Genomic DNA, 23,596 nt, shown 5'->3' with positions numbered 1-23,596 from the left:
CTAACAGTACGGCAAGAGCGAGAAAGGACTGATTTCAAAGTAAAAGTAGCCTAAGCTTCCATAGCGACCTCAGGGTGTCACCCAGAAAACATCACGTTAATCTGACGTAGCATTTCAGAATAAAAACGGGTCAATCTGATGTGGGATTTCAAGAGACAAGAATAAAGTTGTAAATTTACGAGAATAAAGTCGTAAATTTATGACTTTTTTCTCGTAAATAAAGAATAAAGTCATAAATTTACGAGAAGTCTGCAAATGTTTTTTTTCTCAATGTGGCCCTAGTCGTTCAAAAGTTTTAGGGGAGGGAAAATAAACCAATGAAAACAGTAGGTTCAGCCTGGTTTGTCAACATCTTAGACTGCGATAGGATACTCTGTCTTTATGAGAAAAGCTAACATTAGGCTACTAAATCCTGAATACAATGATTCAGTTACCACTGTTTTCAAAACTTAGCTTAAGCAGTATTAGCCTCGAACTGTGAACAAACAGTTGTTTAATTTGGGTTAATGCTAATTTCCGTTTAATAAACGTGTGTTTTTAGCAAGAATTACGTTTGTTTTTGTGTTAGCTTTGTGAGTGATGTTTAGCATAGCGTCATTGTTTAAACATTAATATCAGTGGGATCAGACAGATGTTGCTCATGTAGCATCTTTCACTTAAGATTCAAAGTGTTTGAATGTTTCTCTGATTGACGAATTGTCTCCACAGGTGATGAGTCTGGTGATGTCCATCATGATGATCCGTCAGATCCAACGTCATGACAGCGGAGGAACAGCATCCTTAAGCAAACAGGAAACCACCCTCTGAACCTCTCAGCCTCTGCACTGTAAATGGACGGTTCAGCAGTCAATACAAATCTCTTTACATGTCTGCCTCTTAGGGGATGAGGATTGCTTCATTTGGGAGAAAACATTGTTTTTCTCACAGCTTTCTATTGCAGAGATGCTTGCTTGGACAAACTATATTATAGACACATTGTCAGGGCCGCCGCAAGGGGGGTGCAAACAGGGCGACCGCCTCGGGCCTCGCGCTGTGGAGGCCTCGCGCCAGGAGAGGGGAAAAAAACGGTCCGTAATTTCCGTAAATATCTCAGTGTAACAGCAATTATAAGTAAAGTATAAGTTTCAGTTCAGAGGAAACATAACTGAGCAACACAGGACACTTGACTGTTGAAACATCTTGCAATCAAAGACGACGCCTAAGATTGGTCTCAGTTTCCTTACAAAACATGACCATGAATGGACAACAGTTTCAGTTTTGGTAAAAGGGAAGTAGAACTGTGTATCATCTCTGCAGCAGTGAAAGTGGTCACCATGTTTGTACTCTAAATGCATGTCAATTGAGAAGAACAACGGTCCTAGGATCGAACCCCGGGGGACGCCGCAAGACACGGGAGCTGAGGAAGAAGATGCACTCTACTTTGACAAACACAATGAAATGAACTTCTCTACTCTGCTTATTTTATAGAATTATATCTTAACTGTGTTTTATTCCCTGTTTATCAGTTCTATTTTATATTTCTGTATATACATCTGTCTTTTCTTCATGAACTGTCCATCTTGTGCGTTGGTGAGCCATTTCGGAGCAATTTCCCACCACGGTGGACAATAAAGATTTATTGTATTGTATTGTAGGTATGAACAGCACAATTTCAGATAACAGGAAGTTAATTCTGACTAACAATCGTTTCATTCTGTCGTTTCATACGCAGTGAGGCTTTGGCTCCACTTTCACAATATATATAATTTCGCCTGCAGACAATGTTAACTCTTGAGATGAAGTTAAACAGCTGGTAATTGACATAATGATTAACAAGCAGTGTCACCACCTTATTAGTACCAGACCTTCTGGATCGAGTTAAAGGGATAGTTCACTCAAAATTGAAAATTCATCGTGCCTTCTCTGAGTTACAGGGGGGCTCTGTGCAGCACTGCATGTCCATATGACGGTTGCAAATGGATACCACTTTTCTTCGTAACAAAAAGACACACCAAAAAACATCCAAATACCTCCATAGTGCTCATATGTGATGTTCGTCTTGTATGGAAGCCCTGACATGAGAAATTGTTCCGAAAAAAAAAAAAAGTCTATATTTCAGGCTTGTTTGTAGCGGAAGCTCCTCTTCCTGGTCCGTCCAAATCTCGTGAGATTTGCCGGCGCAAATCGCTTTTTGGGGGATTTTTTGGGGCATGGACAGGACAGCTGGAGAGAGAGACAGGAAATGGGCTTGGGTCGACACCCCTCAGGCATTATATGTCGGTAACAACCCAAGTAATCAGATCACATATTGAAAACAAGAGGAAGAAGAAACGTGATCCAGTGCCTTATCAGTGCTAATTAACATCAGCTGCTTTAGTCCTGATTGATTATGACCTGTAAAAAGGTTCCACATCCCATGATGAGTCAAAACAAAGAGCTCTTTCAACACCTCCATAACCTTGAGAAATACAGTGACAGCGTTGATGGTTTCACACCTGTTTCGAAACTTCTCGATAATGCAGAGTGGCTGCTACTGGAGTGGAAGTGGAAAGCACATCATTTCACAATGTACGAGCAGTGAAATGAAGTCCTGACCACCCCCCAAGACTGAGCTGTAAAAAAAAAAGAAAAAAAAGAAAAGAATAAATAACAAGCCAAAAGCATAATTTCATTCATCATGGCAGTGAGCAACTAAGTAGCCTACATAGAAAAAACACATATGGAAACTCACAGAACAGAAGGGGGAAAAAATCAAAAAATTAAATGCAGCCCCAAAAAAAATAGAAATAAAACAGAGTAAATAAACACAGGACTTTCCAGAGTCTGTGCAGCCTTCTCTTGGGAGTCAGAGTTTATTTTTGTCTTCTTTAGTTCATCCTCATGGACTCGTGAGGACTTGTTCTTCTGTCAGATCATCAGATGGTTGACCCTCTGTACGTCACCTGCCTGAATTACCCACAGTTCATGGTTTTCACTTTGAACAGACCTGATCTGATTGGTCGTTCACCTTCAGCACTGTCAGAAAATGAACTCATATTGATAAGTATCAGTGTTATAAGGAGTCTGAAGCTGCTCTCAAGTTGTTTTTAATGGAACAGACAGAGTCAGACCACAGTGAGGACGTTTTCACTTTTTAAACTGGTTTGTTTGACAGGAAGTCCAGATTGAATGAACGTTGTCTGTGTGTGTGGGTGTATACCTGCAGCTATGAGCCATTAAACTGTTGCGAAATAAGAGAACATGATGAAATTATGGAATAACAAGATCACAACATCAAACGTGTGTACTGTAAAGGAAATATTTGATTCGTTTTTAGGAGTGCTCTGCACAGATCTGGGTTTGAACAGGTGGAGACAGATTCTGCAAACAGGAAGTCCTCCATGGTCTCTATATTCTTGTTTTTCCTCCGTAGACCCGGTTGGCCACGACCTACAGAAGTCATAAATGCATCTGCAGCCACAACAAACCACTGAACTCTTGTTTCAGTTTGATGAATAACAAAGCTCCTTTATTTCACACGAACCCACACTATGTGGGGACTGGGGAAGGGTCTCCTGAGCTCAACACTTAAAGCAGATATCAGCTTCACGGCCGTTTCGGCTAATGCTGCGTTCAAGGCAGGCTTTTGAAACCGTAAGTTACAGCTTCAAGTCACAACTACGACTTGGTAGCGTTCCAGGTAACCCGTAGCTCGTGTTTTTACCATCCTGTTGTCTGTGAAAGTTCCCTATAACGGCCACTCGTAACTTCCGACCCGTGAACTCGTACCAGATCGAACTGGTATGACTTCACAGGAAGGAAAAACACAAAGTACGAGTTTCTTTGAACGCACCATGAGTTAGCAGCCCCCGCCCTTGTCAGGCATCAATTGGTCCTCGTGCTACGTCACCACATTCACGCGCATCCCTTGGCTGCACACACAGCCCTTCATGCCGTTCTCTCTCCTCATTGGATAACACTTGTATCCCACAAGGAAAATTTTCTCCTCGGGTTACAGCAGAGCAGAGTGACGGAGAGACTCGTGTTTAGGCTGAAATACTTCATGTAAGTGATTGCTGACGGAAAATAGGACTATTTAGGACTTATATTAACAAAAACATTCCACTGATATCTGCTTTAATAGATCTAGAGCAGTTAGAGAGGCAGGGACGTTTCTAGACCCTCTGAAGCCCCCAGAGCCTTGTGCATACGAACAGCCATTGGTAAAATCATCATTGATATGGACCAATGTCACCCCCCCATTCCCCCAATTGCCTGGATTGCCTTCCCCTGTTGCAACGTCTCTATAGAGGAGATGCACACTGACCACACCAGTAAAAAACAGAAGTTGTAAATTTCTCCTTCTTTTTATTTTGAGAAACTAGTCACTAACCGGTTCCTCTTTTATTGCCTTTTTTCAGATCAGTTTCTTTTTCAGCTTTTTGCATTTAAATAGAATCTGTTTGTATTGTTTGTTATATCATCTACTTTCCATGTTGCTTAGATAATTATTTTTTTCATTCATTTAATAACTTATTTACAGTCCAAGGTGGATGAATCCACCGCTGGACATGGTGGTAACTAGACACACACCAGTTACTTCTGTTTTCTGGAAATCAAGAGTAAAACGACAGATTTGCATCGTTGGAACCAGTTAGAGGACAAAGTTAATCTGAGACACTCATACATGTTGAAACATGTTGAAACGTGTCTAAATGAGGAAGTTTCAGTTTAAAATCTTCAAAGTCAGAGTCAACTACTGTGTGTACACGACATACACAGGATTAAAATGCCATTAAATTCACACAATATAAAATACATAAAACGTACACTTTAAGTAGAAAAATGAAGTATGGTCAAACTTAAAGCAGAAGTAAGCGATCCGGTGGTTTTGTCTAACTTCCTGTCAGCCGATGGAGTTAGCAGTCCCCGCCCTCGTCCCTACGTCACCACATTCACGCGCATCCCTTGGCTGCACACACAGGGCCCTAATTTCTTGGCGCAACTCAGGGTGGCGCAGCGAAGCGAGCCCTGACGCAGCTGGCGAAGTGGTATTTTCGTCCAGTGCAACAAGGTGCGCAGCGGATTCGGTAAATTGGCAGACTGCTGTGCGCTGAGATGGGAGTGGTCGCGCAGTAGGGGGAGGTGTCGACAGATTCGCCGTGGCGCAGTGACAATTTGTTGCCGATAGACCGCGCGGAGAGTGCGCCGAAAGCTCGCCAGCTCCAACCTGGTCTAATGTCAGCGCAAGGCGAAGCGCAGCCAGCGCAGTGGCAATTTGACTGCCCAGCGCGCAGTGCAGACACGTCACCAAGACCCCACAGGCAGATTTCCACACTTCCAGGCACATTTAAATGCAATTAACAATAATAATAATAATCACAATAACCCCTATTTATTGTATCTGAATCAGCACATACACCTATATCTATATAGATTGTCACACTGATGGCAGACCAAAGGCTTGCGTAATGGAAACTCAGCCTGACTGAATTAACACAGATGAAACCAGGGAGGGACTGAGACAGCCGTGGATGTCCCAAGAGCAGGTGTTGACACTACACACTGTGCCGTTGCAGATTATCAGCTATTTATTTATTTATTTACTTATTGATTTATTAGGGGCCAGCGCCGCATCGTCACGCGACCATAACAAATAAAACTGAAATGCCTCCGTTACGCACAGTTTGTTTATGCTGTGATCTGTGCACACGTGTTTAAATATAGGATAGATAGATAGACCTGCTCCCTCCTCCTCCCTCCTCCCTCCCAGACTACTTTTGCATCATCAGCCCGTGAGGTCTGTTCGCGCGACCGGACACTGCCAGCTTGGACCGGACCAGAACATCAGTTTCCTCCCGTCTCACTTGCTCTGACAGATTGAGAGCTGTTGCCCAGTAAAAAAAAACAAAAAACAAAACACACACACCCCTTTTCCATTAATAAAGACACTCATATTTAGTAACCTATATTTAAACACGTGTGCACAGATCACAATATAAACAAACAGCTGTGCGTAACGGATGCATCGCGGAGCGTCTCTCTTTTTCTTTTTTCTTTAGAATTTACCTGAGGTGGATATGTTAATATCTGCTCACTAAGATGCCAGGCTGATTGTGGTTTGCTGTGAGAGATGATAGTTTATTTGTTTTCAGTTTTATTTGTTATGGTCGCGTTACGATGCGGCTCAATAAATCAATAAGTAAATACATAAATATAGCAGATAATCGTGTAGTGTCAACACAGCAGTAATCCATCCTCATCTTTCATCTGTGCAGCCTTTGATCTGTCATCAGTGTGACGGGACAATCGATATAGATGTGCTGAATGTCTATGCTGCAATCTGTAGGTGCTGATTCAAATCTTCTCTTCCACGGTGAAATCAAACGTCCGCCTTGCGCGCGCGGCGGATTTAAAGGCGAGGAGAGGAGCTCATTTGATTGGTGAAGATCTGACTCGGCTGTGTCAAACCCACTCCACGCCTTCTCTCCTCCCTCTATGCCATTTGCGCCGGTGGGAGGGAAGTAGGCGGGATGTGCTCCGCTGCGTCTCGAAGGAAAATTGCAATCTACTCCTGACCACTCCCCGTTGGCGAAGCGAAGGCGAGGCGCAGGCCTGATCCGCTCCGCCTGCACCTAGTTCACGAAAGTAGAGCCCACAGAGAGGACCGCCCCTTTATGCCGTTCTCTCTCCTCATTGGATAAAGGTTGTAGGATACAAGGAAAGTTTTCTCCTCGGCTTACAGCAGAGCAGAGTGACTGACAGACCCGTGTTTCAGACCAAACACTCTATATAAGTGATAGCTTGTTTTCAGTCACGTGGTTATGATGACGCGAAGGGGGCGGGGCGATGTCAGATGGAGGGCAGGAAGTGGAGAGCGGTGCCTGAAAATAATGGAAAGCGAGTACTCCGAAGCTTTTGGTCGAGCCTGCACGTAGCAGGTATCACCAAAAATTAGAGAAATATATCGGATACGATCCATACAACCTTAAATCGGGAGAAAGGAAGCAGTGAAACACACCGCCTCGACCAGAGCGATTGATATAACAGAGTGGCGACGCTCCCATAGGACTCCCATAGAAATACCGAGTAATTTTAAGTCATAAAGTGGTAATAATCTTTGCCATGTACAGTAACCATGTCGATTTAACAAAATAAAATGTATTAGACTGATCGCTTCATTGTAAAACATTTATTCATTTACGTAAATGTGGTGATTTCAGTACGTAGCCCAGAAGCAGTCCTGCTCACTTTTCATTCAAACAAACTAATGCCACTGCCACAGTTAATTTTCATCAATAAGACCAACATTAATCTCCTAAAAATAATTTAACCAGCCAGCGGTAAACCTCTAAAAGCGTGCGGATACGTTACTTGGCTCGTTTCCTCCGACGGGAGGAGGACGGTCGCCCCGCCGGCAGATCAGCTCAGTAGAGCGGCTGCTGCTGCTGTGACAGCCGCTGCCACGGTCGGGGCTCACACAGACTCTGCACTTCTCCCAGAACAGACATCGGAGCAAATTCCCCAGCGTTATAAACTGACCTCAGACTCTGGATTAAACGGTGACGTGTTAACAGCGCTAAAGCCACAATTAAAACAGTTTTTAGCAGCTTTACTGGCTGTAAACTGCATGCTAATTTCTGTTAGCCCGTCTATGGTGTTTTACATATACGTTAGCATTAAGCTAGCGGGCTTTATATGCTTAGTTGTGACACTGGCTGTGTGTGTTTTGAACGTTGTTTCAAACTATGTGGGTTTGGCTGAACATCGTTGATGCTTAAATATATATTGCCGCTTAATATATTGCTTTACTCCTCTTTCTATGTGCCAGTTTTACTGTAGAACAGGCTAGGACACAGTTTGTTTACTATGGTCACTTCCGGTCAGTTGTTGAAATTTGAGTCCTTTATGTCTTACTACCTTAGGAACTCTCAAGTAACTTTTTTGATTTTCCCGGTTTGACCGTTTTGAACAGCCGTAGACAGCACAGACCGTAGGCGTTTTCCTATTGTTTTCCTGCGGGCAAAACACTTCCTGCCCTCCATCTGCAGTCGTGACGTTCCACGTGACGTCATCTGAAAACCACCTATTGCTGTCGGAAGATAGAACTATTTAAGACTTAGATTAACACAAATATTCCGCTTAATTCTGCTTTAATATAAGAGTGACACGTCTTTTCTGGCCTCTTTGGAATCAGAAGAATATGGAGACACTTTAATGTCTTTTAAAGTTTGGAAATATTTTAGTCATTTCTTCATGTTTGAGCTGTGACTTCCGTCAGATGTTGTCATTTTCCTTTATTAGTTTGGCTGCAGTTCAGATCTGTGTGTCGTAACTCTGTGTTCATCCTCAGACACACCTACTCTGCATGCAGTTCATCACCGCTGCACATCATCATCTCACACACACTCACACTGCGTCTGAGAAACTCTGCTTCACTTCTTCATCAGAGCAAATCACCAAAATCTGAAGATGGGAAAAGTTCATGCTTGCCTCAAATACCTCTTCATCTTCTTCAATGCGTTGTTCCACGTAAGTAGAAAAACGTTTTCTTTTTGTCATTTCAATTAGTTTTATATTTGTTTTTCAAGCAAAAGATTGAAGAAAAAAATAGAAATAAGTCCTTGCATATTTTTCTATATCATATTCTATCAATCCAGTCAAACTAAAAAAAAGAACAGCATTAGAAAGATTTTCAAAAAAATGTTTCATTTTTCACTCAAAACACGTTTGTTTCCTCAAAACTGCATGATACCGATTAATTTACAAAAGTGATATAAAAATAAGACAAGAAGTCGTACATTTGCATAGTAAGAATAATAATAAATATGACACTGTGGTAATGAAGTGAGAAGTTTTATATTAATTATCTGGGTTTTTTTTGGCTGAACTTTCTCCAAGACAAAGAAGAAAAGCTAAAATAAAATCAGAACAGGTTCAGAACAGGTGCGATATACAGTACATGTGGATTATAAATACATACAGTATACATCCACAGAAATGTTATCGTATAAACACTATTATATATTATTGTATATAACGTAAGCTTACTTTTCAAAATGTCACTTTATAAACATTGAAACTGTAAAAAATTAAGCAAATGAGGATTTGAAAAAATGAAGAAAAAGACCAAATGAAGTTCAAGTTTTACACTTGAACTTCATTTTGTCTTTTTCTTCACTTTTTTTCTAAACAAAGTTGAGGAACTGAGAAACTGACTTTAAATTTTTTTTTTTTTTACTGGGTAAAATGTTTTATACCAGCCATGTCTTCTTCTTCTTTTCCTTTGCATGTGAGCATCATCAGTCTGTGAAGTTCAGGTGTTGCATCTCTGTCTCCCTCTAGTGTCTCAGAGCAGAAACAACGCTGACACAGATCTATGAGAGAGATCAGGGGAAATTATAAGAATGTGAAGTAATATGATGATATAATATAAATGAACAAATATGGAGGAAGCTCTTTAAAATGCAATTTGACATCAAACATTTCTCTTTAAATTGATTATCACATAATTAAGTTATCATTTTATTTTTTTCATCATTTTAAATCCAAATTTTTTGTAGTCATCATCGCCAACCTCATTATGTGTTTCATCTTTAACACAACGTGCTCCATATTCTTCATCTATTATGGAGACAGTCTTCGGCCTCTATACACTCTGCTTTTATTCAATGTTAAACATTGACTAACTAATGGCGTGTTTGTGTCCTCAGGTCTTTGGATGGGTATTAATCATCGGGGCAGTGAATTCTCTCCACGTAGGGGTAAACAGCAACAACACTCCATGTTATTTGTACCTGTGAAGTTGTAACAAACGACAAACAGAAAATAAAAGAAACAAATAATTTAAATTCACTAATTACAATTTTGAACGTTGAAGTCAGACGGAAAATCATGGAGTTTATTCTGTACAATTTGTTGTAAGTAAGAAAAATGTCATTTTTGAACACTAATTCAGTGTTTGTGTTTTCGTTCTGCCATGGTGGAGCAGATGTCTCGAGGGTTCCCAATTTTGACATGGGTCACTATCATTGCCATCATCTGCATCTCTGTGCTGGGAATATATGGAGGCTGCAAAGAGAACGCCCTGACTCTGAAAATTGTATGTACAAGAACTAGAGAGAGAAAGGAGCAACTTCTCACTTAGATCTTTTGGTTTTGCTGATTTGGTAAAACTTTGTTTTATTCTTCTTTCATCACAGTTTGCAGGTTGCATGGGGGCTGGAATGGTCATCATGCTGATCTTTGGCACCATAACCGCTGTCCAAAGAAAACAGGTCTGAATGCAGACTTTCTCTGTGCTCTGAGGCTTCTTTTTCTTTTATATTATTTTTTATTGCAAAGTGCACTTTGGATAGAATACATGTTACTAACCAAGCAATCATGGTCTCCTACATGTTGTTTTTTTTTGTAATAAACAGCTAAGCTAAAGTTAAAAGTAAAAAATATTAAATTCAAATTATCCATGCCATTTTATACAAGTGCAAGTTACAACAACATATTTGCATGTACAACGCACTGTCTGAGGTAGCAGTACAGTGACACCTTGCGGAGCAGAGGTGCGGAAGTCGTACTGGATTTACGTCTGAAACATGATTTATTATTTGAAAAAAAAAAAAAAACGATATTTAAATATTGAATATCGATATCGTATCGCGATATAAAGTATTGCGATATATTGCCATATCGATATTTTTGCCCACCCCTAGACCAGGTTCTGAGCTTTAACACAAACATCTACCTTTATACTGTATGGAGCTTTAATATCTCAATCAATCAATTTTGATGGTGTTTCTTGCTGTTTTCAGCTCCAAGATACCATCCACAATGGTTCCATTCCTGTGACGGAGGAACAAGCTGAGTTCCTGGATAAAATGTTACAGATCTGCATCGGCTTGCTCTTTGGACTTTTTGTCGCTGCTGTAAGTTTATTTGTCATTTTCTTGTCCTTGTTGTGTTATGTGACATCATTTTATTCAGATATTGTTAAGAACCTCCTTCCTCAAAAAAAATTAGATCCCAGTTTTATCCCAATAGCTTTAGAGAAGGGAAAACAAACCAATGAAAACAGGATGTTCAGCCGGGTTTTTCATTTTCCTGTGGTCAACATCTCAGATTGCGCTAGGATGCTAGGCTAACTTCACTTCTAGCTGCCTCAAGGCCAAAAAGCTAACATTAGACTCTCCTGAATGCAATGATTCAGTTACCACTGTTTTCAAGATTGAGCTACTTAACAGTTAGCATAACTTGCATTAGCTTAGACACATAGGCCTATAGCAGTAAACATTAGCCTTGGACAGTGAACAGTGGTTTCATTTGGGTCAAAGCTAATTTCAATGTGATAAAAGTGTGTTTTTAGCTAGAATTACATTTGTGAGTGAATGTTTAGCATAGCATCAGTGTTTGAACATTAATGTCAAACATCAGTGGGATCAGACTGATGGTTGCTCATGTAGCATCTTTCACTTCAGGTTTGAATTCAAAGTGTTTGAATGTTTCTCTGACTGACGAATTGTCTCCACAGCTGATGAGTCTGGGGATGTCCAGCATGATGATCCATCAGATTAAACGTCACGACAGCATACATGTAGGAGCCACATCCTTCAGCATGTAACAGGGAACCACCCTCTGAACCTCTCAGCCTCTGCACTGTAATTGGACGATGCAGCAGTCAATAAAAACCTGTTTACATTTCTGCCTCTTAGGGGATGAGGATTGCTTAATTTGGGAGAAAACATTGTTTTTCTCACAGCTTTCTATTGCAGAGATGCTTGCTTGAACAAACTATATTATAGACACATTGTCAGGGCCGCCGCAAGGGGGGTGCAAACAGGGCGACCGCCTCGGGCCTCACGCTGTGGAGGCCTCGCGCCAGGAGAGGGGAAAAAAACGGTCCGTAATTTCTCCAGTTTATCTCCCGCAGCAGTGTAACAGCAGTTATAAGTAAAGTATAAGTTTCAGTTCAGAGGAAACATAACTGAGCAACACAGGACACTTGACTGTTGAAACATCTTGCAATCAAAGACGACGCCTAAGATTGGACTCAGTTTCCTTAGAAAACATGACCATGAATGGACAACAATTTCAGTTTTGGTAAAAGGGAAGTAGAATTGTGTATCATCTCTGCAGCAGTGAAAGTGGTCACCATGTTTGTACTCTAAATGCATGTCAATTGAGAAGAACAACGGTCCTAGGATCGAACCCTGGGGGACGCCGCAAGACACGGGAGCTGAGGAAGAAGATGCACTCTACTTTGACAAACAAAATAATAAACTACTCTATTCTGGTTATTTAATAGAATTGTATTTTAACTGTGTTTTATTCCCTGTTTATCAGTTCTATTTTATATTTCTATACATCTGTCTTTTCTTCATGAACTGTCCATCTTGTGTGTTGGTGAGCCATTTCGGAGCAATTTCCCACCACGGAGGACAATAAAGATTTATTGTATTGTATTGTAGGTATGAACAGCACAATTTCAGATAAAAGGAAGTTAATTCTGACTAACAATCGTTTCATTCTGTGGTTTTTATACGCAGTGAGGCTCTGGCTCCACTTTCACAATATATATAAATGCGCCTGCAGACAATGTTAACTCTTGAGATGAAGTTAAACAGCTGGTAATTGACATAATGATTAACAAGCAGTGTCACCACCTTATTAGTACCAGACCTTCTGGATCGAGTTAAAGGGATAGTTCACTCAAAATTGAAAATTCATCGTGCCTTCTCTGAGTTACAGGGGGGGCTCTGTGCAGCACTGCATGTCCATATGACGGTTACCACTTTTCTTCGTAACAAAAAGACACACCAAAAAATATCCAAATACCTCCATAGTGCTCATATGTGATGTCCGTCTTGTATTGAAGCCCTGACATGAGAAATTGTTCCGAAAAAAATTAAATAAGTCTATATTTCAAGCTTGTTTGTAGCGGAAGTTCCTCTTCCTGGTCGGTCCAAATCTCGTGAGATTTGCCGGCGCAAATCGCTTTTTTAGGGATTTTTTGGGGCATGGACAGGACAGCTGGAGAAAGAGACAGGAAATGGGTTTGGGTGGAATCAAACCGGATCCTCTGCAGTGAGGACTATTGGCTCTGTATATGGGGCGCCACTGAGTTATACGACACCCCTCAGGAATTATATGTCGGTAATCACATCACATATTGAAAACATGAGGAAGAAGAAACGTGATTCAGTGCCTTATCAGTGCTAATTAACATCAGCTGCTTTAGTCCTGATTGATTATGACCTGTAAAAAGGTTCCACATCCCATGATGAGTCAAAACAAAGAGGTCTTTCAACACCTCCATAACCTTGAGAAATACAGTGACAGCGTTGATGGTTTCGAAACTTCTCAATGATGCAGAGTGGCTGCTACCGGAGTGGAAGTGGAAAGCACATCATTTCACAATGTACGAGCAGTGAAATGAAGTCCTGACCACCCCCCAAGACTGAGCTGTAAAAAAAAAAGAAGGAAAAAAAAGAATAAATAACAAGCCAAAAGCATAATTTCATTCATCATAGCATTGAGCAACTAAGTAGCCTACATAGAAAAAACACATATGGAAACTCACAGAACAGAACAGAATAGGGGGAAAAAATCAAAAAATTAAATGCAGCCCAAAAAAATAAAAAGTAAAATAAAATAGAAATAAAACAGAGTAAATAAACACAGGACTTTCCAGAGTCTGTGCAGCCTTCTCTTGGGAGTCAGAGTTTATTTTTGTCTTCTTTAGTTCATCCTCATGGACTCGTGAGAACTTCTTCTGCTGTCAGATCATCAGATGGTTGACCCTCTTACTGTACGTCCTTGTTTCTAGACTTCACCTGCCTGAATTACCCACAGTTCATGGTTTTCACTTTGAACAGACCTGATCTGATTGGTCATTCACCTTCAGCACTGTCAGAAAATTAACTCACATTAATTAGTATCAGTGTTATAAGGAGTCTGAAGCTGCTCTCAAGTTGGTTTTAATGGAACAGACAAAGTCAGACCACAGAGAGGACGTTTTCACTTTTAAACTGGTTTGTTTGACAGGAAGTCCAGATTGAATGAACCTTGTCTGTGTGTGTGGGTGTATACCTGCAGCTATGAGCCATTAAACTGTTGCAAAAGAAGAGAACATGATGAAATTATGGAATAACAAGATCACAACATCAAACGTGTGTACTGTAAAGGAAATATTTGATTAATTTTAAGGAGCGCTCTGCACAGATCTGATGTGATGGTGCTTCATGACCAGTCTGGCTTTGAACTGGTGGAGACAGACGCTGTGAACAGGAAGTCCTCATGGTCTCTATATGTGTCTCATTTCTTGTTTTTCCTCCGTAGACCCGGTCGACCACGACCTACAGAAGTCATAAATGCATCTGCAGCCACAACAAACCACTGAGCTCTTGTTTCAGTTTGATGAATAACAAAGCTCCTTTATTTACACTATGTGGGGACTGGGGACGGGTCTCCTGAGCTCAACACTTCATAGATCTAGAGCAGTTAGGAAGGCAGGGACGTTTCTAGACCCTCTGAAGACCCCAGAGCCTTGAGCATACGAACAGCCATCGGTAACATCATGTTGTCATTGATATGGACCGATGTCAGCCAAAAAACAGAAGTTGTAAATTTCTCCTTCTTTTTATTTTGAGAAACTAGTCACTAACCGGTTCCTCTTTTATTGCCTTTTTTCAGATCAGTTTCTTTTTCAACTTTTTTCATTTAAGTAGAATCTGTTTGTATTGTTTGTTATATCATCTACTTTCCATGTTGATTAGATAATTATTTTTTTCATTCATTTAATAACTTATTTACAGTCCAAGGTGGATGAATCCACCGCTGGACATGGTGGTAACTAGACACACACCAGTTACTTCTGTTTTCTGGAAATCAAAAGTAAAACGACAGATTTACATCATTGGAACCAGTCAGAGGACAAAGTTAATCTGAGACACTCATACATGTTGAAACATGTTGAAACATGTTGAATGAGGAAGTTTCAGTTTAAAATCTTCAAAGTCAGAGTCAACTACTGTGTGTACACGACATACACAGGATTGAAATGCCATTAAATACACACTATATAAAATATATAAAACGTACACTTAAAGTTATACTGCAAACGGACGTATGGTAAAACTTAATATAAGAGTGACACGTCTCTTCTGGCCTCTTTAGAATCAGAAGAATATGGAGACACTTTAATGTCTTTTAAAGTTTGGAAGTATTTTAGTCGTTTCTTCATGTGCTGCTGTTTGAGCTGTGACTTCCCGTCAGATGTTGTCATTTTCCTTTATTAGTTTGGCTGCAGTTCAGATCTGTTGTGTCGTCACTCTGTGTTCATCCTCAGACACACCTACTCTGCACGCAGTTCATCACTGCTGCACATCATCATCATCTTCTCTCTCTCACACACACTTACACTGTATCTGTGAAACTCTGGTTCACTTCTTCATCAGAGCAAATCACCAAAATCTGAAGATGGGAAAAGTTCATGCTTGCCTCAAATACCTCTTCATCTTCTTCAATGCGTTGTTCCACGTAAGTAGAAAAACTTTTTCTTTTTGTCATTTCAATTAGTTTTATATTTGTTTTTCAAGCAAAAGATTGAAGAAAAAAATAGAAATAAGTCCTTGCATATTTTTCTATATCATATTCTATCAATCTAGTCAAACTAAGAAAAAGAACAGCATTAGAAAGTTTTTCAAAAAAAAGTTTCATTTTTCACTCAAAACAGAAACACGTTTGTTTCCTCAAAACTGCACGATACCGATTAATTTACAAAAGTGATATCAAAATAAGACAAGAAGTCGTACCTTTGCATAGTAAGAATAATAATAAATATGACACTGTGGTAATGAAGTGAGAACTTTTATATTAATTATTTGGGTTTTTTTTGGCTGAACTTTCTCCAAGACAAAGAAGAAAAGCTAAAATAAAATCAGAACAGGTTCAGAACAGGTACATGTGGATTATAAATACATACAGTATACATCCACACAAATGTTATCGTATAAACACTATTATATATTATTGTATATAACGTAAGCTTATTTTTCAAAATGTCACTTTATAAACATTGAAACTGTAAAAAATTAAGCAAATGAGGATTTGAAAAAATGAAGAACAAGACTAAAAGAAGTCTTTTTCTTCACTTTTTTTCTAAACAAAGTTGAGGAACTGAGAAACTGACTTAAAAAAAAAAATTCTACTGGGTAAAATGTTGTATACCAGCCAAGTCTTCTTCTTCTTTTCCTTTGCACGTGAGCATCATCAGTCTGTGAAGTTCAGGTGCTACATCTCTGTTTCCCTCTAGTGTCTCAGAGCAGAAACAACACGGACACAGATCTACGAGAGAGATCAGGGGAAATTATAAGAATATGTAATATGATGATATAATATGAATGAACAAATATGGAGGAAGCTCTTTAAAATACAGTTTAACATCAAAAGTTTCTCTTTAAATTGATTATCACATAATAATGTTATCATTTTATTTAAATCCTGATTTTTTCATTGCTAACCTCATTATGTGTTTCATTTTTAACACAACGTGCTCCATATTCTTCATCTATTATGGGGACACTCTTCGGCCTCCATACACTCTGCTTTTATTCAATGTTAAACATTGACTAACTAATGGTGTGTTTGTGTCCTCAGGTCTTTGGATGGGTATTAATCATCGGGGCAGTGAATTCTCTCCACGTAGGGGTAAACAGCAACAACAATAATACACTCCATGTTATTTGTACCTGTGAAGTTGTAACAAACGACAAACAGAAAATAAAAGAAACAAATAATTTAAATTCACTAATTGAACGTTGAAGTCAGACGGAAAATCATGGAGTTTATTCTGTACAATTTGTTGTAAGTAAGAAAAATGTAATTTTTGAACACTAATTCAATGTTTGTGTTTTCGTTGGAGCAGATGCCTGATGGACAGATCCCAATTTTTGTTTGGGTCACTATCATTGGCATCGTCTGCATCTCTGTGCTGGGAATATACGGAGGCTGCAAAGAGAACGCCCTGGCTCTGAAAATTGTATGTACAAGAACTAGAGAGAGAAAGGAGGAACTTCTCACTTCGATTTTTTGGTTTTGCTGATTTGGTAAAAGTTGATTTTATTCTTCTTTCATCACAGTTTGCAGGTTGCATGGGGGTCGGAATGGTCATCATGCTGATCTGTGGCACCATAACCGCTGTCCAAAGAGAACAGGTCTGAATGCAGACTGTGCATTTCTCTGTGCTCTGAGGCTTTTTTCTTTTATATTATTTTTTATTGCAAAGTCCACTTTGGATAGAATACATGTTACTAACCAAGCAATCATGGTCTCTTACATGTTTTTTTTTGTAATAAACAGCTAAGCTAAAGTTAAAAGTAAAAAAATATTAAAGAAAAATAAAACCAGCAGCAACATCCAACACAGAAATAGATTGGGAATAACAATTTGATGGATTTCTACACAAATTGGGTGCTGTAGCTAAACAAAGAAAGCTCAAGCATGAGCTGGAAATAATGAAACCAACGGCAGCAAAAACTAAAAACAAGCCGTGTGTCAGACATCAGATGAAATGAATAACATATGAAGGAAAAAGGACCTACATACAGCCAGTATCATCACAGAGTTGTCTTGGGAAGTCGTTAATTTCATAACATTGACCTCTCTCACGTCCTTTAGGTATTTTAAGTAGGGGTGGGTATTGCCAAAGACCTCACGATACGATACACATCACGATACTTGAGTCACGATACGATACGATATTGCGATATCCAAATTTTGCGATATATTGCGATATATTGGATGAATGCATCTTAAAATCCGAGTTGTATGTACATCAGATGATAGTGATAATTTATGGGACAAACTGAGTCAAAACAATGTAATTTAAATTATCCATGCCATTTTATACAAGTGCAAGTTACAACAACATATTTGCATGTACAACACACTGTCTGAGGTAGCAGTACAGTGACACCTTGCGGAGCAGAGGTGCGGAAGTCGTACTGGATTTACGTCTGAAACATGATTTATTATTTGAAAAAAAAAAAATCGATAAAAAGTATCGATATGGCAATATATCGCGATACTTTATATCGTGATACGATATCGATATTCAATATTTAAATATCGATATCGTATCGCGATATATTGCCATATCGATATTTTTGCCCACCCCTAGACCAGGTTCTGAGCTTTCACACAAACATCTACCTTTATACTGTATGGAGCTTTAATATCTCAATCAATCAATTTTGATGGTGTTTCTTGCTGTTTTCAGCTCCAAGATACCATCCACAACGGTTCCATTCCTGTGACGGAGGAACAAGCTGAGTTCCTGGATAAAATGTTACAGATCTGCATCGGCGTGCTCTTTGGACTTTTTGTCGCTGCTGTAAGTTAAGCTGTCATTTTCTTGTCCTTGTTGTGTTATGTGACATCATTTTATTCAGATATTGTTAAGAACCTCCTTCCTCAAAAAAATTAGATCCCAGTTTTATCCCAATAGCTTTAGAGAAGGGAAAACAAACCAATGAAAACAGGATGTTCAGCCGGGTTTTTCATTTTCCTGTGGTCAACATCTCAGATTGCGCTAGGATGCTAGGCTAACTTCACTTCTAGCTGCCTCAAGGCCAAAAAGCTAACATTGGACTCTCCTGAATGCAATGATTCAGTTACCACTGTTTTCAAGATTGAGCTACTTAACAGTTAGCATAACTTGCATTAGCTTAGACACATAGGCCTATAGCAGTAAACATTAGCCTTGGACAGTGAACAGTGGTTTCATTTGGGTCAAAGCTCATTTCAATGTGATAAAAGTGTGTTTTTAGCAAGAATTACATTTGTGAGTAAATGTTTAGCATAGCGTCAGTGTTTGAACATTAATGTCAAACATCAGTGGGATCAGACTGATGGTTGCTCATGTAGCATCTTTCACTTAAGGTTTGAATTCAAGGTGTTTGAATGTTTCTCTGACTGATGAATTGTCTCCACAGCTGATGAGTCTGGGGATGTCCAGCATGATGATCCATCAGATTAAACGTCACGACAGCATACATGTAGGAGCCATATCCTTCAGCATGTAACAGGGAGCCACCCTCTGAACCTCTCAGCCTCCGCACTGTAATTGGACGATGCAGCAGTCAATAAAAACCTGTTTACTTTACATTTTTGGAGAATTAAAGTGCTTCATTTGGGAAAAAACATTGTTTTTCTCACAGCTTTCTGTGAGAGCAAAATAAGACAAATATTTTTTTGGGGTAATTCTAGTCAGAGACATATTGTAGGAATGAGACGGTTTCTAAGCTCCTCAGCTCCAACAGCATGCTAACATTTGGTAAATTAAGGAGAAATCTACCGACAAAAGAAGACAAAATGAAGTCAAATAACGACCATAATTTGGATTTTTAAAAACATTTTTTTTACCATTTCTTTCCTCTAGTCTGAAAGCAGACATGTTAACTCAATGGGCCCTAGTTTGGTGGTGCAGCGCAGGTAGCGCAAGGTAGCGCAGCTGGTCTAATGCAAGTTTCGACCAGCGCAGCCGAGCGCAAAGTCAGATTGGAAGATTGGCAGATCGCGCTGCGCTGAGATAGGCGTGGCCGCGCAGCAGGGGGAGGCGTCACAGATTCAGCTTGGTGCAGTGGAAGTTTTGTTCGAAAATGTCTCGCCGAGGTTGCGCTGAAAGCTCGCCACCTCCAACCAGGTCTAGTCTCAGTGCAGGGCGAAGCGCAGCAGGTGCAGTGGAAGTTTGGCTGACTGACGTGCAGTGCACACACGTCACCAAGACCTCACAGGCAGATCTCCACAGTTCCAGGCACATTTCAATGCAATAAATATCCACAATAACCACTATTTAATGCAACTAATGGAATCAACACGTGAATTTATATCTATATAGATTGTCCCGTCACATCTGACGTCAGATCAAAGCAGAGATCAAAGGCTGTCGGCGCGTAATGGAAACTCCACCTGAATTAACACAGCAGGGACGAACTGGCACTGAAAAGCAGCTGTGGATGTCCCAAGCAGGACTGAGGGTGGATGACTGCATGTCGCTGCCGTGTTGAGATACCACTCTGCCCTTGTGATGATCGCTTTATTTATTTATTTACTTATTAAGAGCGAGCGACCGCATCACGCAGCCGTAATGAAAAACAAAACACAAATCATCATCTCTCTTAGTCCACCACAGCCTCTGTATCAGATAGTCAGTATATAGCCTACTACAGTATACTCTCTATCACAGAAAAAAAAGAGAAAAAAAGAGACGGACAGAGAGAGAGAGAGAGGAGGACAGAGAGAGAGAGAGAGAGAGCGCGTCCTTTACGCTGATTTCATGGTGTTTGTTTATGTTGTGATTAGTGTAGGCTACACCTTCATCTTGCTTACACAGAGTTTGAATAAATGTGAGTTTCTTTATTAGTTTATTAGTTGTTGTTTCTTACATTGAGCACCGGTTCTCAGTGTATCAGATCAATCCTGGTTAAGTATATTAGTAAACTCATTATTGGTCACTCTGAGCTCGGACCTCCGGGGAAACAGCTGTTTCCTCCGGCGAGAGGTTCGGCCTCTGGCGTCGCTGTTTCCTCCGTCCATGTCCAAGTATAAAATGACAAACTTGCAGCGCGCATCGCCCTCCGCGCAGTTAAAGGTGAGGAGAGGAGCTCCTTTGATTGGTGAAGATCTGACTCGGCTGTGTCAAACCCACTCCACGCCTTTCTCTCCTCCTCCTGTCTCCCTCCCGCCCTCTCTCCTCCCTCTTTGCCGTTTGCGCCGGTGGGAGGGACGAGGGGAGGGGTTGCGCTGGTCTAAGTCTGACTGCGCGGCCCACCAATCTTGCGAAATGGACCTGGTCCACGCCCCGTTGGCGTGGCGAAGCTGCGCTGCACTTAGACTTCGCGCGGTCAAGGAAACTAGGGCCCATTGAGTGCCAACCACGTAATTTCTCGTTTTTCGCTCCCATGCGTTGAGTGCCAAAAACGAGATTTTTCGTTTTTTGCTTTTTTTTTTAATTATGAAAATAGACACTTTAATACACATTATATGTAAATTTGGGGACTCTACGACGAGGAGAACTGAAATAGATGACGATCAAAGTCACATGACAGCTCATGATGTGGAAGTTTTTATCATAACTCGGATTTTGCAAACAGAGTTCTGCATGCAGATGCAGCGCAGATGCTCTGCTCTCACCCGTGAGGCTGCAGCAGCTGCTCCAGCAGCTCGGAGCAGAAACAGGAAGCTCTCAGCCGACAGTCCGCCCGGTCTTCATCTGGAGCAACACCGTGTCCTCCCCAAAGTCCTCCCGCGGTAAAATCTGATGGTCTCTGGACCAAAGCAGACCGGCATCACCGACCCGTACCACAGAAGGACCGCGACCACCAGCGGGACCGGTATTCGCGAGCCGCTGTGGCCGACAGACCCTCACGTTGCGAGAAGCTGTGACACGGCACGGTGCATCTGTGTTATTGTTGTTTAGTGGCGCCCCCCCCCCCCCCGCCCCCGATGGTGGTTTTGTGAATAGAACAACAATTGTTGTGTATATTTATCTTATACGAGCCCTTTGATCCATAAATGCAAGTGTCAGAAGAGCGACAGGCACAAACAGCGCACCTTTCAAGACGCTCTATCTCCTTTTCTAGAAAAAAAGGAGGGATTTTGGTGAAACCCAGCCATGTTTAGCTTGACTTTTCTCAGGAACAGAGGCACGTAGAAACAAACGGTTTGTGGTCATTTGAAGCATAAAGTTAAACCTTTCAATTGAGCTACAGTATGTGTTGGTGGCAATAAAATAGAATACACTATGGCTCTACATAAAAAGTCAAAAATGGTCTAAATTGCCGGTACACTTGACTAAAACTTTGGAAAAGAGCGCGGCACTCAATGAGTTAAGGAAGCAAAATAGCCCAAAACCTTAAAATTGATCAGTGCACAAAAAATGTTTCACCTTAACAAACATGTTTATAACATGTAAGCATACATACATGACCGTAGTACACATTTGTCATAAATATATTCAATATAAATATTCAACAGGAAACAATATTCACCAGTCCATATTTCAGCCACTTGTTGCAACAGGAGTTACCAGCAGCAGCCAGCAGAGGGCAGCGCAACCACAGATCAACACTGTGACAGAGCTGCAGGAGAACCACAGCACATAAAGAACTTCTTTTTTTCTTTCATGTTTTCAGGCCTAATAAAAACTGAGCTGAAGACATCATATTTAGTATTTTCACTCAGCTCCACCAGTACAAACACTGGTGTGATGGAGCTTCTCAGCAAAGGAGCCATGTTGGCAATTAGCATTTACATCTTTCTTATCCGTCTTATTTCAATACTCAGATGAAGTCACAGCAGTTTTATTTATGGCCGTTAATAAAACATAGAGTTACACTCTCCTCTCCTCTCCTCTCCTCTCCCCTGACTGAGTTGTGAATTGATAACCCGGTGTATGAGGAGCAAGGAATCAGTGACCTGAACACCTGCCCTCCTTTGTTCACAGGTGTAAATAATCAGATGAATTAATTGATTCCAAAGACCTGCTTTTCCAGCAGCAACATGCTACCAGGCTCTCAGCGTTTGCCGCCTTTCAGCAGCAGCAGTGTAACAGCAGTTATAAGTAAAGTCTAAGTTTCAGTTCAGAGGAAACACAACTGAACAGCACAGGACACTTGACTGTTGAAACATCTTGCAATCAAAGACGACGCCTAAGATTGGTTTCAGTTTCCTTAGAAAACATGTAGAACTGTGTATCATCTCTGCAGCAGTGAAAGTGGACCTCATGTTTGTACTCTAGTCTAAATGCATGTAAATTGAGAAGAACAGTGGTCCTAGGATTGAACCCTGGGGGACGCCGCAAGACACGGGAGCTGAGGAAGAAGATGCACTCTACTTTGACACACAATGCAATGAACTACTCTACTCTGCTTGTTGCAATATTGTTGTTATTGTGTATTTTTGTGCATGATGTGTATTTGTGATCTTGTGTTGTCTTCTGCTGCTGGTAACATTGTAATTTTCTGCAAAGGATTAATAAAGTTAACTTAACTTATTTTATAGAATTGTATCTTAACTGTGTTTTATTGCTTGTTCATCAGTTCTATTTTATATTTCTATATATAGGCTACATCTGTCTTTTCTTCATGAACTGTCCATCCTTTGTATTGGTGAGCCGTTTCGGAGCAATTTCCCACCACGGTGGACAATAAAGATTTATTGTCTTGTATTGTAGGTATGAACAGCACAATTTCAGATAACAGGAAGTCAACTCTGACTAACAATCGTTTCATTCTGTGGTTTCATACGCAGTGAGGCTCTGGCTCCACTTTCACAATATACTGTATATAAATGTGTGTGCAGACAATGTTAATCCTAACCCTAACCCTAAGCCTTACCCTCAAATATGATGCTACCTCAGTTCTGCCAGGTTGGTCCCCAAGGCTCAGATATACATATTCAGTCCCCAAACTCTAACTCTGAAACTAATCAGTGGCGATATTCACATTTCAGATTCATTTATTAAATTTTTTAAATGGGATATACACATTGTTGAACAATTACATGTAAATATGCACAAGAATTTCCGTCTCTTCCGTCCCATTGGCAGGTTGGTGTTAATAAATGGGACTCACCTCTTGACCTC

The 23,596-nt window shown here is 40.5% G+C and overlaps 1 protein-coding gene across 4 annotated transcripts; it reads left to right on the top strand.

Annotated features, from left to right (window-relative positions):
• The first annotated feature begins 8,293 nt into the window (after positions 1–8,293).
• On the top strand, positions 8,294–22,920 carry LOC311006664 (uncharacterized protein). 4 transcript variants are annotated; one of them, XM_083999553.1, is made up of 7 exons: positions 15,287–15,489; positions 16,609–16,653; positions 16,874–16,990; positions 17,091–17,165; positions 18,230–18,343; positions 18,945–19,071; positions 22,457–22,920. In XM_083999553.1, exons 1-6 carry the CDS (start codon positions 15,430–15,432, stop codon positions 19,032–19,034), a joined length of 501 nt encoding a protein of 166 aa, XP_083855679.1. In that variant the 5' UTR covers positions 15,287–15,429; the 3' UTR covers positions 19,035–19,071; positions 22,457–22,920. The 4 variants fall into 4 exon arrangements, with proteins under 4 accessions (XP_083855680.1, XP_083855681.1, XP_083855679.1 ...); XM_083999554.1 differs by lacking the exons at positions 15,287–15,489; positions 16,609–16,653; positions 16,874–16,990; ... (2 more) ...; positions 18,945–19,071; positions 22,457–22,920 and adding exons at positions 8,294–8,490; positions 9,672–9,722; positions 9,950–10,060; ... (1 more) ...; positions 10,767–10,880; positions 11,483–11,767; XM_083999555.1 differs by lacking the exons at positions 15,287–15,489; positions 22,457–22,920 and adding an exon at positions 8,307–8,490 and having other exon boundaries at positions 18,945–19,335.
• Positions 22,921–23,596: the final 676 nt, after the last annotated feature.

The sequence above is a fragment of the Trachurus trachurus genome (genome assembly GCF_905171665.1).
Source record: "Trachurus trachurus genome assembly, chromosome: 23".
Taxonomy (NCBI): Eukaryota; Metazoa; Chordata; class Actinopteri; order Carangiformes; family Carangidae; genus Trachurus; species Trachurus trachurus.
This window is presented reverse-complemented; position numbering and strand designations above follow the sequence as displayed.